General features: G+C 36.6%; 3 protein-coding genes across 5 annotated transcripts; all 3 read left to right on the forward strand.

The window, feature by feature from the left end:
- Window positions 1-112: 112 nt before the first annotated feature.
- Window positions 113-3,782, forward strand: si:ch211-117l17.6 (regulator of G-protein signaling 21). Of its 2 annotated transcripts, none has more exons than XM_056759567.1 (5): window positions 113-262; window positions 398-481; window positions 938-993; window positions 1,067-1,230; window positions 1,563-3,782. In XM_056759567.1, exons 1-5 carry the CDS (start codon window positions 168-170, stop codon window positions 1,740-1,742), a joined length of 579 nt encoding a protein of 192 aa, XP_056615545.1. In that variant the 5' UTR covers window positions 113-167; the 3' UTR covers window positions 1,743-3,782. The 2 variants fall into 2 exon arrangements, with proteins under 2 accessions (XP_056615545.1, XP_056615546.1); XM_056759568.1 differs by having other exon boundaries at window positions 398-442.
- Window positions 3,783-5,867: 2,085 nt separating this feature from the next.
- Window positions 5,868-8,075, forward strand: si:ch211-117l17.5 (regulator of G-protein signaling 13). 2 transcript variants are annotated; one of them, XM_056759570.1, is made up of 5 exons: window positions 5,868-6,187; window positions 6,334-6,393; window positions 6,482-6,543; window positions 6,676-6,842; window positions 6,921-8,075. In XM_056759570.1, exons 1-5 carry the CDS (start codon window positions 6,111-6,113, stop codon window positions 7,107-7,109), a joined length of 555 nt encoding a protein of 184 aa, XP_056615548.1. In that variant the 5' UTR covers window positions 5,868-6,110; the 3' UTR covers window positions 7,110-8,075. The 2 variants fall into 2 exon arrangements, with proteins under 2 accessions (XP_056615548.1, XP_056615547.1); XM_056759569.1 differs by having other exon boundaries at window positions 5,872-6,187; window positions 6,479-6,543.
- Window positions 8,076-11,018: 2,943 nt separating this feature from the next.
- On the forward strand, window positions 11,019-14,193 carry rgs2 (regulator of G protein signaling 2). The gene is made up of 5 exons (XM_056758477.1): window positions 11,019-13,033; window positions 13,122-13,205; window positions 13,296-13,357; window positions 13,450-13,616; window positions 13,696-14,193. The coding sequence occupies exons 1-5, from the start codon at window positions 12,867-12,869 to the stop codon at window positions 13,870-13,872; spliced, it is 657 nt and encodes a 218-aa protein (XP_056614455.1). The 5' UTR covers window positions 11,019-12,866; the 3' UTR covers window positions 13,873-14,193.
- The last annotated feature ends 1,076 nt before the right edge of the window (window positions 14,194-15,269 follow it).

Below are 15,269 nucleotides of genomic sequence, written 5' to 3' on the forward strand. Positions count from 1 at the left end.
TGGACAACTTCGCATTTCCAATGGCATCCATAAATCTGTATGAACATGTTGAGATATTCAACAACATTCCCTCACTCCGCCTGGCAACCAAAGGCTATATACAAAACCTAGAGAGGAAGAACGTGTCAAAACCATGAATCTCAACACATAATGCTTGACGCCGAATTATGACCCGCCGTCCATCAATGCCTAAACTCCTTTTTTCCAGGATCAGAATCTACGAGTTCAAGGATCTCATTCGGGACAACAAACAACCAAAAGTGTAAATTGACTCTAATCTTGTTTATTATTGTATATTGTACAGTATGAGCCCGAACGGACTGTGCTGTTAAAACATGTTTATTCAAGTGATGTGGGTGTTGTTTCTGCTGTAAATTATTGTCCTTTTAATTCACAGACTGGATGTTCTGTTGAGCAAAAATAAGCAGAAAAACAACATCAGGTGTGTTTTGATTCAGAAAAGGACTGACACTGATTATCAGTAAGTTTACTGGCAGTGCCTATTTTTATATGGTACAAAGCTGACAGTATTTTCAAAACAACTTCAATACTAAAATCACCACAAAATATATATTTACAAGGTATTTTAAAAGCTTTTAATGCAGTTTTCCAAAACAAAACAACTATTTTACAATGCGTCTAATATTGGCTAATTCGTATGAATTTGTACGATCTCATTCGTACCTTTTTGAACGGTTTTCATTCGCGCCATTGACGTTAGTGCCGGGGCTTCACTATTGTTTTGTTTCTAATAATCGTACGTTTTTGCATGATTCACGAAATACAATGTTTCAATTGGGGCATCAGAATTTCTAATTAAATAATTTTTGTAAATTGTTAATAATTTTATTTTTTAATAGACTAATTAAAATGGCAAAATGTATGATTTTCTTTGTAAGCCATTTATGTTTACACTGTTTTACATATTATTTTTAAGACTACAGGAACATTTAACGCTTGGGCTAAAGCTATCTGATCTGCTAAAAAATCAAGGTTCGTAACACTTACCAACTTAAAAATGACACTTTTTTACTTTTTAATGAGTTTAAATATTCTCTCTAAACAGACTACCTGGCTGCTTTTCGCTCATTTCTTGAGACTGAGTATAGTGCGGAGAATGTAGATTTTTGGCTGGCCTGCAGGGAATATAGTGAGATCTCACCTGTCAGGCGCTTATACAGAGCAGCAGAGATCTATGAAGAATTTCTACATCCTATGGCGCAAAAGGAGGTCTGTATACTAATGACGTCAGAACATTTAGTTCATTCCTTCATGCAGTAAATTAGAAGCACGTTTCTAAACCATTAGCATGCATTGAAAATCATTGCATCATTGCACTTGCCCATTTATTCTGTTCATTGTTAAGCTGGGTGGTGTGACTTTCAGCAGGTTTATTGAGAATGAAAACAAAACGATTGCATGTTTAAACCCTGACGGCTTTAATTGCATTAATCAGTGAAACCAAAATAATTGACAAATTAAGTTGGATATCAATTTATTACATAAACAGGATATGAATCAATTTAAGATGTATATGACAGTTCTGATGTACATTTTCACAGGTCAACGTTGACCATCACATTCGCGAGAAGATCAAGAGATCCTTGGCGAAGCCTGACCTCACTTGTTTCGACGAAGCAGCGTCACACATATACAGACTAATGGAGGAAGACTCCTGCCCAAGGTTCCACAAGTCTGAGGTGTACCAGAACCTGAGGAACACAGACAGGAACCCTAAATAGACCTGCTGTCAATGTCGAATACACAGAAAAGTACCCGTAAGCGCCGCCGTACAGACATAGAACATAAGTGGGGAAGTGACTTAAAAAGAACTGAAAGTATGTGGTGTTGAGTCACAAATTCATTGGGTCTGAGTGACAAGATGAATGAGACGATAAAGATTAGAAGATAAACCCTGTCGCTGATAACTTAGTCATAGGAAATGCCTTAGAATGATGATAAATTACAAAGTTTCTCTCTTGTTTGGCATAGGCTATTTTATGAAGTGACTTTTATTTCAATAAGGTGATTTTTAAAGGACATTTCTGAACGATGTGATGCGTTTAGGTGTAAAATTGTGTCACCTGAATAAAAACAGACTGTATACCCTCAGAAAAATACACTAATAGGGTTGACAGTTTTATAAATTTGACCTCCAATCCTTGTTCTCAAAGTCATTCAATTACAAAGTTTTATTTAATAAAAGAATTGAATTCTAGTTCTACCAATTCCAACTTTATGGCCCAGTTTCACAAACAAGGCTTAGCTTAAGCAAGGACTGCGCCTTAGTTGGTGTGCATCTTAAGACAAAACTATGGCACTTACATATTTCAAGTTAGCCTATTTCGGGGCAAGTTATTTTCATTTCAGACCGCTTGAACAATCATTTTAGTCTGGGACTACACTAAAGTCTTGTCTGTGAAACCAGGCATTAAAGAGTCAACTGAAAGGTCTTCATCCACTTCCTGGAAAGACTACTCTTATAGTAATGAGAAAAGTACTTTAAGAGGGAACTTGCTAATATACTGACTATAATGATGATAATGAAAGGGTTGAAAAAAAAAGTTGGGGCTCTTTCTGATGGAGATGATTCAAATAGTACATCAACTATATTTACGATGCTGTAGGACATTGAGTGCATTTACACGCACAGTCTTACTCCGGTTATGCTTAATATGCCGATAACATGTAAAGTCATGTAAACGCGTAATACATTTTCTTTTATCAGGAAAAGCTCATAAACTGCGAAAGCAAACCTGCTTGGCAGAGGTAGTGTTTTGCCCATTACTCCGATTTTGCATGTAAACGCCTTTACCGGTTTTCTCTCAGTTTTGTTTATGTGCGCATGTCTGACAGCGCAATAGTAAAAGTCCCAAACGGAAGTAATAGTCAGATAACGCATAAAACTCTGCTCTCGAATCATGCTCTAGAAAACGGCAAAACGAAAAACTATTTTTGCATATGCTGGTTCTGAGGACAATAAGAAGAGATATGAAAATATAGCTTCTGATCGTTTTCCTGCTGCAGTTTTAATTACTAAACAGACAATCAGGCAAGTCTCAAACATCCATGTAAACGCGGGTTTCTGCCTAGCCAGTTCAATAATATGGAAACAGGTTTCTTTTATATGCTGATTTTTATATATATATATATATATATATATATATATATATATCCATTTATTCTGAGCATGTAAACGCACTCATTGACAAACACTGCGCAGTCTGTGAATAATTGTGTTTTGGTCACATGTTTGACCTGAGCAAATCGATACTGATTGAGAAAAATAACATAGCCATAAAATATAAAATACATAACATACAAATGTCATGTTTCTCTGAATAACAGAGCTTTTACAGCCGGCTAACAATAACTCCGTAAACTTGGTGTCTGTATAAAAAGTGTTTTATTTAGTGATGCACTATAAATTATCGACCATATCGGTATCGCCGATAAATTGACATTTTTAATGTTATCGGTATCGGCCGATTATAAAATTTAGGCCGATATATTGTTGCTGATAAATCATAAATCATTTCCTATGGTTAAACTTCTTTAGTTAAGCGCCGCTCATAGTTAAAATACTTTACAGTACTGTCTTTCTGTCAGGATCATTCACTTACTGCTATTATCACAACATTGTTGATGTATATACAGTATTTATGAATGTGTAAGATATAGGAACAAAAGTATATTGCTTGAATCAGACTGCTGTCTGAATGCTTTATGTCTTGAGACCTGCTTTCGGCAGGGAATGTTTTTAAATAAAAGCAGCTGTCAACTTTTTGCCTTTTCTTTAAGTCTTATATTAAAATTTAGATGCTGCACATCGGCCAATATATCGGTTATCGGCTTCCAATGTTAAAGGATGATCGGTTATCGGCTAATTTTTTTATATCGGTGCATCCCTAGTTTTATTGTGTATGAACTGATTTTGAGGACTGCGCACTTGTAATTACTTGTGCGAGCACGTCTGTAGACAGTGTAACACGGGGTTGCCTGGAGTATCTTTCACTTAATTGATGACAGGTGGTAAAGGAAAGGTTAGGTGGAATGCCCTAAAATGGAGATAGCTGGTTTTGTTTTATGCAAATGACTAAACTTGTGCATGCGACCGCTCATTTAGAATACTCCAAATCTACTGACATGAGGAGGAGGGTAAGAACAAATTCACTTTCTTAACTTATGAATTAGGCGGAACGTGTTCGTGAGAAAGTTCAAATGTGTGCATAAATATGAAAAATCTACGCAGTTATTAATGAATGAGACCCATCGCTCTTCATTTTATCTCATTTCTGACCTTAAAGAGAAATTTTGCCATTCTTGTTTGTAATACAGGGTCAACACTAAATTTCAAAAACTTTCAAATATTCACATAACAACACATGGAATATATAGCGCCCATATCTTTTCTACACACTTTCTTATCTCAATCTCAATGTTAACTTTTTCCCAAACTGCTATCACTCAAAGGCAAGACTAATGCAAAATCATGTGGCAACACATTGACATAAGGAAATGAATTTGCACACAAGGCCGCTCACTTTACAAACCCTCTCGCAACTGCGTGAATTCACCGGATGTGCACCATCATTGATTAAAAACAACCAGGTTTCAACCAGTGGGCAACCGAACTCTCCCATAGTGTGCCCTGGCCTTCACCTGATGAAATATAAATGCCATGGCAACCGGAAGGAAATGAGTACATTTCTAAACTGCTGAAATGGCCAGGGGCTGAAAGTTGCTCAATGCAGAAAGTGACAGTGTTGCTGTACGTGCAAAGAGTGGTGAGATACAGCACACGTCATGTGACTCTAGGCGCTAGCCGGCACATGTACTTCAGCATGAATGCTTGACTGCCTATATCCATTTTTGGACAAACTCGAGGAGTCACCACAACCCAGCAAAGTCACGTATCATGGCTTTATACACACTGCCTAACCACAGAATAGATCTAAGAGCAAAAATGAAAACAACACACTTTAACGCTTCTAATCGAAAACTATTTTAAGCTGTACAGGGTTTTTAAGTTAAGCTGTTGTTCTTCTGGGGTTATCCTAGATAAAGTTCTAGATAAAAGATACAGTCAAATTAAAATTATGGATGTGACATATTCAGACAAAACTATGAACTCACCAATATATTGAATCATCTGTTTAAATTTGACTAAACATGAGAAAAATATCAGTCTGTGTGCGAGTTTAATGTCTTAAAAAGATGGAAATATGCATGAGTTATGGATGTGACAAAAAAAGGATGTTTTTGAGAGAGGTGATGTATTTTGGTGAATTAAAAGGCGCAAACCAGAAGCAATAACACCCAACAAATGAAGAAGGGCTGACTCTTCGCAGACCAAAAAAAAATTATAAAAAAAAAAAAAATGATGAGGAATATGGACTGTTATGGATGTGACAATTCACTTACCTGACTAAGGAAAACTTTGTGTTTTTGAGACTTCACGTGGGTACATGTGACATTGACATCAAACCTATTGGTTTGACAAAAATCTCTGGTAAAAACGTATTTTTTGACGCTTGAAATAAAGTTTGAAACTCTTTTTAGTGCGGGACTGTCAAACTGTTGACAGCCTGTCCTGCAACTCATTATCTATACCGATGGAGAAGTTCACGTAGCTTTCTGCAAAATACTCGCATTCAAATCAAAGAATGACGGGCCAACCTTAAACATCTCATTTGACTCTTATTTTCATTCTCATGCCATTACCCTGTTTGCGTCTGTGCATTTCTCCAAAACACAGAAATATGCAAAGTCTTAATTTGCTTATCTGTTACTTTGAGAACATGCTTATATTTACATGTCTAAAAATACGATCAAAATACGCTATGAACACACGAGCAACATCAGTCCTCGACTGCCAGCAAATGCTTCTGGAGGGTGTTGTGTGTGACTGTGGGGGTGGAGAGTCGTGTGGCTTCCTCTTTGCTGTGGTTCGCCAAGTGCCTGTTGGTGACACAAGCCCCTAGCAACCGTCGCAGGGCATAAAAAGAACAGCCGGACACGGAGGAGGGAAGCCGGTAGGACACGGAGTGCAGTATGATCACAACCATAGTGCGTCCGAGAACTGCCAGGCAACTTTCCCTCCCTGTACCATGCGTGGCCTAATCGTGCAGTGTCCTCCAACGCAGTTCAACATGGCTGGAGATGATGGAGGAAGAAACATGAACTTGTAAGTGCCAGTTTTACAGAACTTTTACAGAAGTAGGTGGGGATTGTGCTACGCTGGGAGTTGTGTTAAATTACAGCATGCTTTAGCGTACGTTTGCATGTGTGAAGCGTGAAATGCCGACAACAAAGCTGATGTTCTCTCTGTAGAGGAAAGAACCTCATGTGCCGACTAAAGTGCATGTTCTCCGACTCGTCTGCTCCGGAGAGGTAAATGTAGAAGTCCTTAAAAAAAAATGTGGCAAAAAATGATGAATCCTACGAGTCATTGCTCTAAAACATCTTCCTATCTCAGCAGGCTAAGTTTAGAAGATACCCAACAATGGGCCCACTCTCTGGACCGCCTTCTCAGGTCAAAATGTAAGATACTTCATTTTTTCTAACTGGACCGAAAGCTACTTACGGCTATTCTGGGCACCGTGATGATAGTAAACGTAAACCTTTGTAAATCAAAGAGGAGTTCCGTGTTTAGATGCCTCCTGTTTTTCCTAGATGGCCTGGCCACATTCCGCACCTTTCTCAAATTGGAATACAGCGACGAAAACATTGAATTCTGGTTGACGTGCGAAGACTACAAGAAGCTCACGTCTTCGCATAAGATGATGGCAAGGGCGAAGAAAATCTTCGAGCAATTCGTTAAAGCCGAATCTCCCAAAGAGGTACAAAACACAACGCCTCAACACTTGCCCTTTATCAAATACTTACCATTTATATCTAAACTCTCGTTTACATTGCAGATCAACATCGACTACCACACACGGGAGGAAATCAAGAGAAGCGTAAGAAAGGCGACGGTGCAATGTTTCGACGAGGCTCAGAAGATTGTTTACGGACTGATGGAACGCGACTCTTATCCCAGATTTCTACGGTCGGATATGTACAAGAGCCTCCTGGAATCCCTCGCCGAAGACGCCGAACGAGGATGACTGGATGGATGTACTCAAAGCTAAAACTGGAATGTTTTGGTCCATTTTGCAAGAAACTATTTATGAACAGAAACCCAAAGCATCCCAACTCATGTGGATGAAACCATCAAGAACCTCAAAAAACCCTTTACCGTATTGATCTACGACAACGTAATATGTCTGGGACTAGAAGTTTGAGTGCACTAACCCTACAGTTAACCCACAAGAATTTTTTTATTAAAGTTTTTTTTTATTTACTTCTACTGGGGAGGCTTCCTGTGTAGATAAGAAGGCAGTACCTTTAATCTTTTCCGGTGGTTTTACGAAGCTACCACATTGGCACAACACTATCAATTCTTGGGACGTCCAGGAGATCTTGAAGATCTGTTTTGCCATAAAAGACTTTAGTGACAAAACATTCTACCTCAGCCAGTTGGTTGAGGTGGTTTGGAGATTCTTGGAAAGGACTGTATTTTAAGTAACCTATTTGCCAAAGACGTATGGATAGATAAAGATAACACTTAAAAATTAGGTTGAATTCGTTAGTTAATGCATTGAACTAACATTATCTAACTGAAACTGTTAGTTCACGTAATTTCAGCATTTTTTGATACAATTTAAAATCAAATGTCTGTTCACATTTGCTAATGAACAAAATTAAATTGGCGTTAACTATAATGAACGAAGATAAAAAACAAGATTACTAAATTTGTTAGTTTATGTTAGCTACTGCATTAAGTAATATAAAAAATACAACCTTATTGTAAATTGTTACCAGGGGGGGGGTTCGAATAAAATTGGAAAATTGTAGCATGTGTGCCACACACAAAAGCTGTAGGAATCGCAATTTTTGTTATGTTATGGATTAATTTAAAAGCAAATGTACTATTGTACTACGACTGTTATTTATTAGCTACAGCCACTGGTTGGATGTTGTTGTTTGTTCTGTCCACTTTGATTTTTTAAAATAATAAAATTAACATTGGATCCTGTTGATCTTCTTTTTTCAAATTATATGTTTTTTATGCATAAAAATGTTTACTTATATATTGATTAGCTAGCATTTTTTATCTTACTTAGTCAGCCGTTGAGCTATATTGTGCAATACTGTCATTTATTTTCAGAATTTGTTTGTACTTAAGTTTTTTATTGAGAGCTAAAATTCAAACATAAGAGCGAAATGTTTACAGTATATATTATTTTTTGCTAGAAACTTAATAGCCTCTACAAAACAAATAAGTGAACTTTACAGCCAATGTCATTTAATTTCATACTGTAGGCCTAGTTGCTGCAGCTCAACTGGTTAGCTTGTGAGCTCACATTACGCTAACATCACCACATTCATTGTTTTGATTCCCGGAGAACAAACTTATTAAAATAAGTAAAAAAAAAAATGTATACACTTCTAAATATTTTGGATAAAGGCCTGCCAGTCAACATAAATGTGAATTCATCATGTCAACACCACAGGAATGAGCCTGACAGGTCCCATGACTCGTCTGTGACTAATACATTTGAAACAGGAACATCCGAGTTTCAGTTTCCACAGAACAGAGAATTAGGACAGAAAGACTTCAGAAGTTGCACAGAAGTGTGTAGGCCTATTGCAGCGGCTGCTGTAAAGTCAGTTTGCACATTTTTAATATTGCATATAAAGTATTGCTAGTCTAGTTGAGGCAAGATTTCCTCCATGTGACAACTAAGATCTAAGGTGAACTACTTCTGATAACTGTCCGTATGATAAGACTGTAACAATAGTGGTAGTACTTCAGTATTAGTTTGAGTGGTTTCTTAAGCAAAAAACTTTTTTTAGCATCTTTTCTATTTAGACTTGATGTAAAATGTTGGATGATGTTAATTCCCAGAGGAACATTTCACTGCTTAGATGTTGCTCTCTTATGTCACCATATTGAGTTACCAGTTAGCCGATGTCAGTGTGTCCCACAACTTCTCAAGACACATATGACACAATCGATGACATATATAAAAGTACATCTTAGATCTTGATCTATTCAAGATAATAAACTGATAAGTCACCCTTCAAAGATTTTGATGAGAAATGTAGAAGTTGATACCGAAATCTTTCTGATTTCTGATTTGGTCGTTTGAGCAACTCTGAGCATGGTTTAAGACACTTTGGAGTTATTTTATGAAACATTCTTTCGAAATATGATAAAACAAAAAAGACTGCATGTTTATTATCAGTAAGATGTGAAATAAAATGAAAACATTTTACTCTGCTCAAAACATTACCTGCCACCCAACCATTTTTTACTGGATTTTTTGACTATGGAATTTTTTTGAAAAGACGTCCCCGTTAACCCCGCCCCCATCTAATCTGATTGCTGTCTAAGAAAAATAACCAAAGATCTCTTTTTTTTATCTTACCGTAATTTACATAACAAAACAGGAAGAGTCTTCAAGTAAAGTTAACCACAGACCTTATTTTACTCAAAAAAACAGAAACCACTGTTAAAACTATAAAAGCTTGATAACTAATTCTCTTCTGGATTTAAAGTCTGATATAAACGTTTGTATCCAAAAGATGCCTTAAAAAAACTAACATGAGGGTTATTTCAAGTTCACCAAACACCCCATTTCACCATATATGGTGTTGCTTTTGGGTCAAAAAACACTATGCGCCAAAAGGAGTCGAAGACATTGTTCTTGTTTTCACACTAAGGTACTTTTGGAGTCCCCTATGAGTACAGAACACGTGTCATTACTGGGAAATACCTTGCGCGCAAAACCTTTGGAGAAGCGTCTGTTTGAATGGAAACTTGGCAAGATCTCGCAGCTAGCCACTTAAGGAGCTCAGTGTTATTTACAGTCTGAACACCATAACAGACGATAAGTCTTTTCAAAACACACAGCCTTTATACCTCCAAACGTCTGCGAGGCTGGATGATGTCCGACGGCTCATAAAAATAAACTTTATGTGGAGTTGCAGATGTATCTGGTAGGTCTCCTAGCACTCTTTTTTCTCTTAGCAAAAAAGCCTATCTTCTGATTGGCCGAGGTATGCGCAAAACTTGCCAAAGCAGCATATACTCATCAAAATGGAAAAGATGACAACAAATAGGAAGCGGGAAAAATGAAATGCTGTTGCAAATGACATTACTGTCAAATTTTCTGCAAAAAAAAGTTTGTTTTACATTATAGTCATTTACGTATATACATGTATTAAGGTTTACTGATTCAAATTTCCTGCGTCAGTAGCGTTCTTCAATTTCTTCTACAATAATAATTTTTGTGCTAAAATGTTTTTTCATAAAGATACTTCAGAACACTGCAAAAAACGCAATACACATTAAAGTCCTATTCGACTTTAAGTTCATGGAAACTTCCACGTCACAACTCAAGTGCTTATACTGTTAATAGTCCATTGTCTATGCAAATCAAACCGTTTCATATACCCTTTTAGCGCTGCTGTCAAAAACATCACTGTCAATCTACATTTGCATTTCATTGAATAAACGAATGGAAACATGCATATTTCCTACGCCATGCTGGTAACAGGAACAAACAGCACTGTCTTTGTTATTTAGAGATATTAACTGAAACAGAAACCAGTATTTCATGTTCAATGAATAAGATCATGTACGACTCATTCAGTTCAGGAAATATGTAAAAGTCTTCAGGGGTCATGCTTTTAAGTAAATGGTTTGTGTTTATTGAAAAAAAACAATCGCCAGGAAATGCAATAAACCCAAATTTTTCATGATATTGCACCACAGCCTGAGATCAAAAATGCTTACATTTTCTATAACGTTGCAATTTAATGCAAACATTGTCTGGACAAAATGTAAAACTTAAATAACGCAACGTGAATGGAAAGCAGAATGAAACTTTTTTTTTATTGTTGTACATGTGCTTGCATTGGATTGAATGACTGAGAATAAATAATACAAAATCTTAAATATTCCTCATTCAAGTTACAGTACGTCACAATTGTTACTATTAAAATTGTCTTGCGATCCTAAAACTTTGTTTATTTTTAATTTTAAGTTAAAAGAATTCCAGATTGTGGCTTTACCCAGAAGTGCACACCGAACACTTCACCTTTTAACGCCCAACATGTAATGCATCAAATAAGTTAGCAGAAAAAAAGTCATGCATTTAACTATTCCTGCAAAAAACGCATGTTTATAAAAACATTACAGAAAAAATTACTCTTAACCAGTCACTTTTGTGCTTTATCCTTGTGTACTAGGTATGTACTAAGCCCGGGAATTTCTTTGAAAATCTATTGTTTTAAAAGCACATAATAATTCATATTTACATCTTACTGTAGAAGTTAGTCTCACAACTACAAAGATAAACATGTTAATCTAACTTGGTGTTTCGCAACATATACTGTATACACCCAGTTGGCCCAAAATGTTTAATGGCAACATTACACTTTTTTGGCCTTGATTCAAAACAAGACTCTTGCAGGGGTTAACAGATGGAAAGAAACATTAAGTCAAACATAAACGCACAATTAAGCATTTCTGGTTAATTGGTTGCACTTTATTTTACAGGACGTGTCCCTGTAGTGTAGAAAATACTGGGTAGTATAAGGTAACTAAATGGAATACGTTTAGGTTTAAATTTAGGTTCAGGGTTAGTACCTATTTATTACATCTTACAAATATGCATTTGGCAGACGTGTTTATCCAAAGCGACTTAAATTGCATTATGCGATACATTTGTTTCCAAGTATGTGCAAACCCTTGGATCGAACCCATGACCTTGAGGTTGCACGCGCCATAGGAAAGCCTAAAGAAATACTAGGCTATTACCCAGTTATTATATTATATCTGAAAATAAAGTGCTTCTGTCCTGTTAAATTACTATATAAAGGGTACCAAATCCGGTTGATAATGACACGAGTTGCACCACCTAACACATCTAAAATACTTTTACTTCTATAACACGACTTAACAGGTAACAATAGATCCAGCCCTGACATCTGTCAACAGTTATCAACATAATAAAGAGAGAGAGCTTTTTTTGTCCTTTGAGCAACACCTACATTTAATGTGATGAACTATTTATAGCGACGAGTTGCTATAAATAAGACATTCCTTCTAGAAATAGAAGCAAAAGGAATGTTGAAGGAGAACAAACAAGTTGGTTCAGTACTTAAACCGGATGTGCTTCATTCAAAAAATTTACTTTTTGTAAACTATTAATCGTGTGAACATTCCACATGGGTGTGAACTGATACAACTGTCACGAACACACATTTTCCATGACTATTACTTTTGAACAATGGCGTGGTGATTTGAACTGATCAGATGACACGATAGAAACTTTAAGGAAATGAAAAAGTGTACTATATTGGATTTCAGGTACTTACAATTAGCACAGTTTGCATATTACAAACCCATCCTGTATTTTGAAATCTGTTAAGCATGATGAAATGAAAAGATTAGTTAATGTTCCCTGTGAAAAGTTTTAGAAAATAAGTGCTTCATTTATACTGCGAGTCTGGTTTGGGACTTGTTGAAAGCTCCTGCTTTACATCCAAACCTATTTAGGATGACAAAAACAATAATTAATTTAATTGCATCTAAACTTCTGACTTGTGTGTATCTGGTTTTAAACCCATTATTGTAACACCGAATAGACTAAACTCATGATTACTGTGTAAAGTAAATAACAATTATATTGAGAAAAAAATCAAGTGTTCCTGCCAACAAGACTTGCACAAGCAGACAGCCCCACACATCCTGACGCAGCGCAACCAATCACGCCCTTCCTCCACTGATAAGGACACGCCCGTAGAACAGCATGCTGAGTTATAAAGCAGCCCGGGCTGAGAGAACCAACATGTTGGATTTGTTTGACACTGATACACACACACTGGCAACAATGAGAGCCGCTACAATAGACACGAGCATAGAAGGACTGATCTATTCGAAAAACCTTGAGCCGGCTATGGAAAAAGACAACATGAAGTGAGTTTTTTCACATGTTAAACTTGGTTTTCGGTTGAGTTGTGTGCGTGCGTGCAGTTGCTAACGTTATGTTGGTTGCGATTGACAGAAGGACTTGGAGGTCAAGGATGCTCTTTAAGAATTTTCTTCTGAGAAAAGCCTCACACGGTACAGCGCGGAGAAATCCATACAGGTAATGATTTATAATGGTCATAAACTTTGCTTTTTAAAAGTATTCTGGAAAAAATATCTGAACAATTTTTCTACTTTCGTGTCCTCACAGGCCAACCGCTGAAGAACTAAATCAATGGGCAGAGTCTCTGGACAACTTACTGAACAGTAAATGTAAGTATTGCTTACGAAATTGTGGCTCATTTTACGGCTTCGTAAATTCAGAAAAGGCCAGTCGATCTAATGTTATCTCATCTCTTCTTCAGGTGGACTGATCGCATTTCGCCTCTTTATGGAGTCTGAATACTGCGTTGAGAATGTCGAGTTTTGGGTGGCCTGCGAAGAGTTTCGAAAGATCAACTCCAGATCAAAGCTCAGATCCAAGGCAAAACGGATATATGAAGAGTTCATCAAAGAGGATTCACCAAAAGAGGTGAGGTGAACATCACGTCTACATCAAACATGAATGTTTGCTTTCATAAAAGCACATTATAATAATTGACTTTCTTCAGGTCAACTTGGATTTCCACATGAAGGAAACTGTCGACCGGTGTCTTCTGTTACCAACACAGACCAGCTTCCAAGCCGCTCAAAACAAAGTATTCTTCCTGATGGAACACAACTCGTACCCTCGCTTCCTGGAGTCTGAACTCTACAGTAACCTTTGTAAATACGCTGAGGGAGAGTGATGTTTAAAGTAAAGATAAAGTCATTGTGATGTTGAATCAGATGTTGAATCAGTTGCACGTAATAGCTCTGATTTAATTTATCGGCTGCACTTTAAGAATTTCAATTTATTTATATTTTGCAGATTTTGCACAAATATGTAAATATGGTGACATGTTACAATGTATTTGATTAAAAAACAGTAACTGTTTGTACTAAGGTTGTGTTACTTTAGGTAAATGTTTTTATACAGTTTATCGTCATGTTGTTGACTGGCTCAACAACAATGTCATACAATGTTTTGTATTTGCACTTTTTTATGAATAAATTTGGATTAAATCATTTTTCATTTGTCAACCTATAACTTTTTTTGTGGATGGTCATGTTTAACCCTTGTGTTATTAATATAAATAAATGGAAAATCAAGAAAAAAAAATATCATTAGTCAGGGAAGCTTACACTTTCACGCTACAAATGTTTCTGCACATTAAGCCAATTGGAGTGCTTATAAAAACAACTCAAATTTTTTTAAAGGAGCAAGGTGGAGGTTCAACCCGTTGCTCACTCCATGCCTCCCTTTCGAACCACTACTGGGGGTCTTACAGGACTAAGATGTTGTTACGTTTTCGTTTCTTTGCTAAATGAGATAACGTATTTATGAAACACGCTCTGTAGAGCTTTTTGTCCTTTTAGGGCTACTGTAGAAACAACATGGCGGATTACATGTGAGGGGACCCGCAGTGTATGTACTAGATAGAAATAGTTCGTTCTTAGGAAATAAAAACATAACGCTTCATTATGTAAGGTCTTCATACACCTCTGAACACATAGTTATGTATATTATATTGCATCTCTGTCAACAGATACTCCAAAAAATGACACACTGGTCTTCTAAAGATTATTTTCCTCCAAAGTGTCTCAGTATACAACCTGCTAAAACCTTAAATATAAATGATCTTATCTCTATTTTTGACATAACCAGAGATGAACCTTGGTATATCAAAACCAACTCCACCAAAAGTCAAACATTTAACGCAAATATTATGCAGAGGTCTGAACACTGTGCTTGTTATTTGTGTTGCTAATGTGTGTTACACATTTGATGCAACTTAATATTTTTCATGTACGTGAGGACGTACTAACCGCATGGTTCTTTTCCTGTAGATGATCTCATTGCAGGCTGACACTGTCCAGATAACAAACACGCCATCTGTTTTGACTGATCCAACGCAGCAGAAAGTGTTCAAAGAAAGGACAGAGAGCCAACGTGGCTTTTTACACCAGCGCTGGCTTTCCTCAAATCAGGCCTCATTGTTCATCTTCATATCTACAGTGGTGTAAAAAAATATTTAGACATTAAAGTCACACTTTTACGGGTGTCTGTGCATTATATAAATATACAAATATACAGTAAGTGGCA

This window comes from Triplophysa dalaica, chromosome 10 (assembly GCF_015846415.1).
Source record: "Triplophysa dalaica isolate WHDGS20190420 chromosome 10, ASM1584641v1, whole genome shotgun sequence".
NCBI lineage: Eukaryota > Metazoa > Chordata > Actinopteri > Cypriniformes > Nemacheilidae > Triplophysa > Triplophysa dalaica.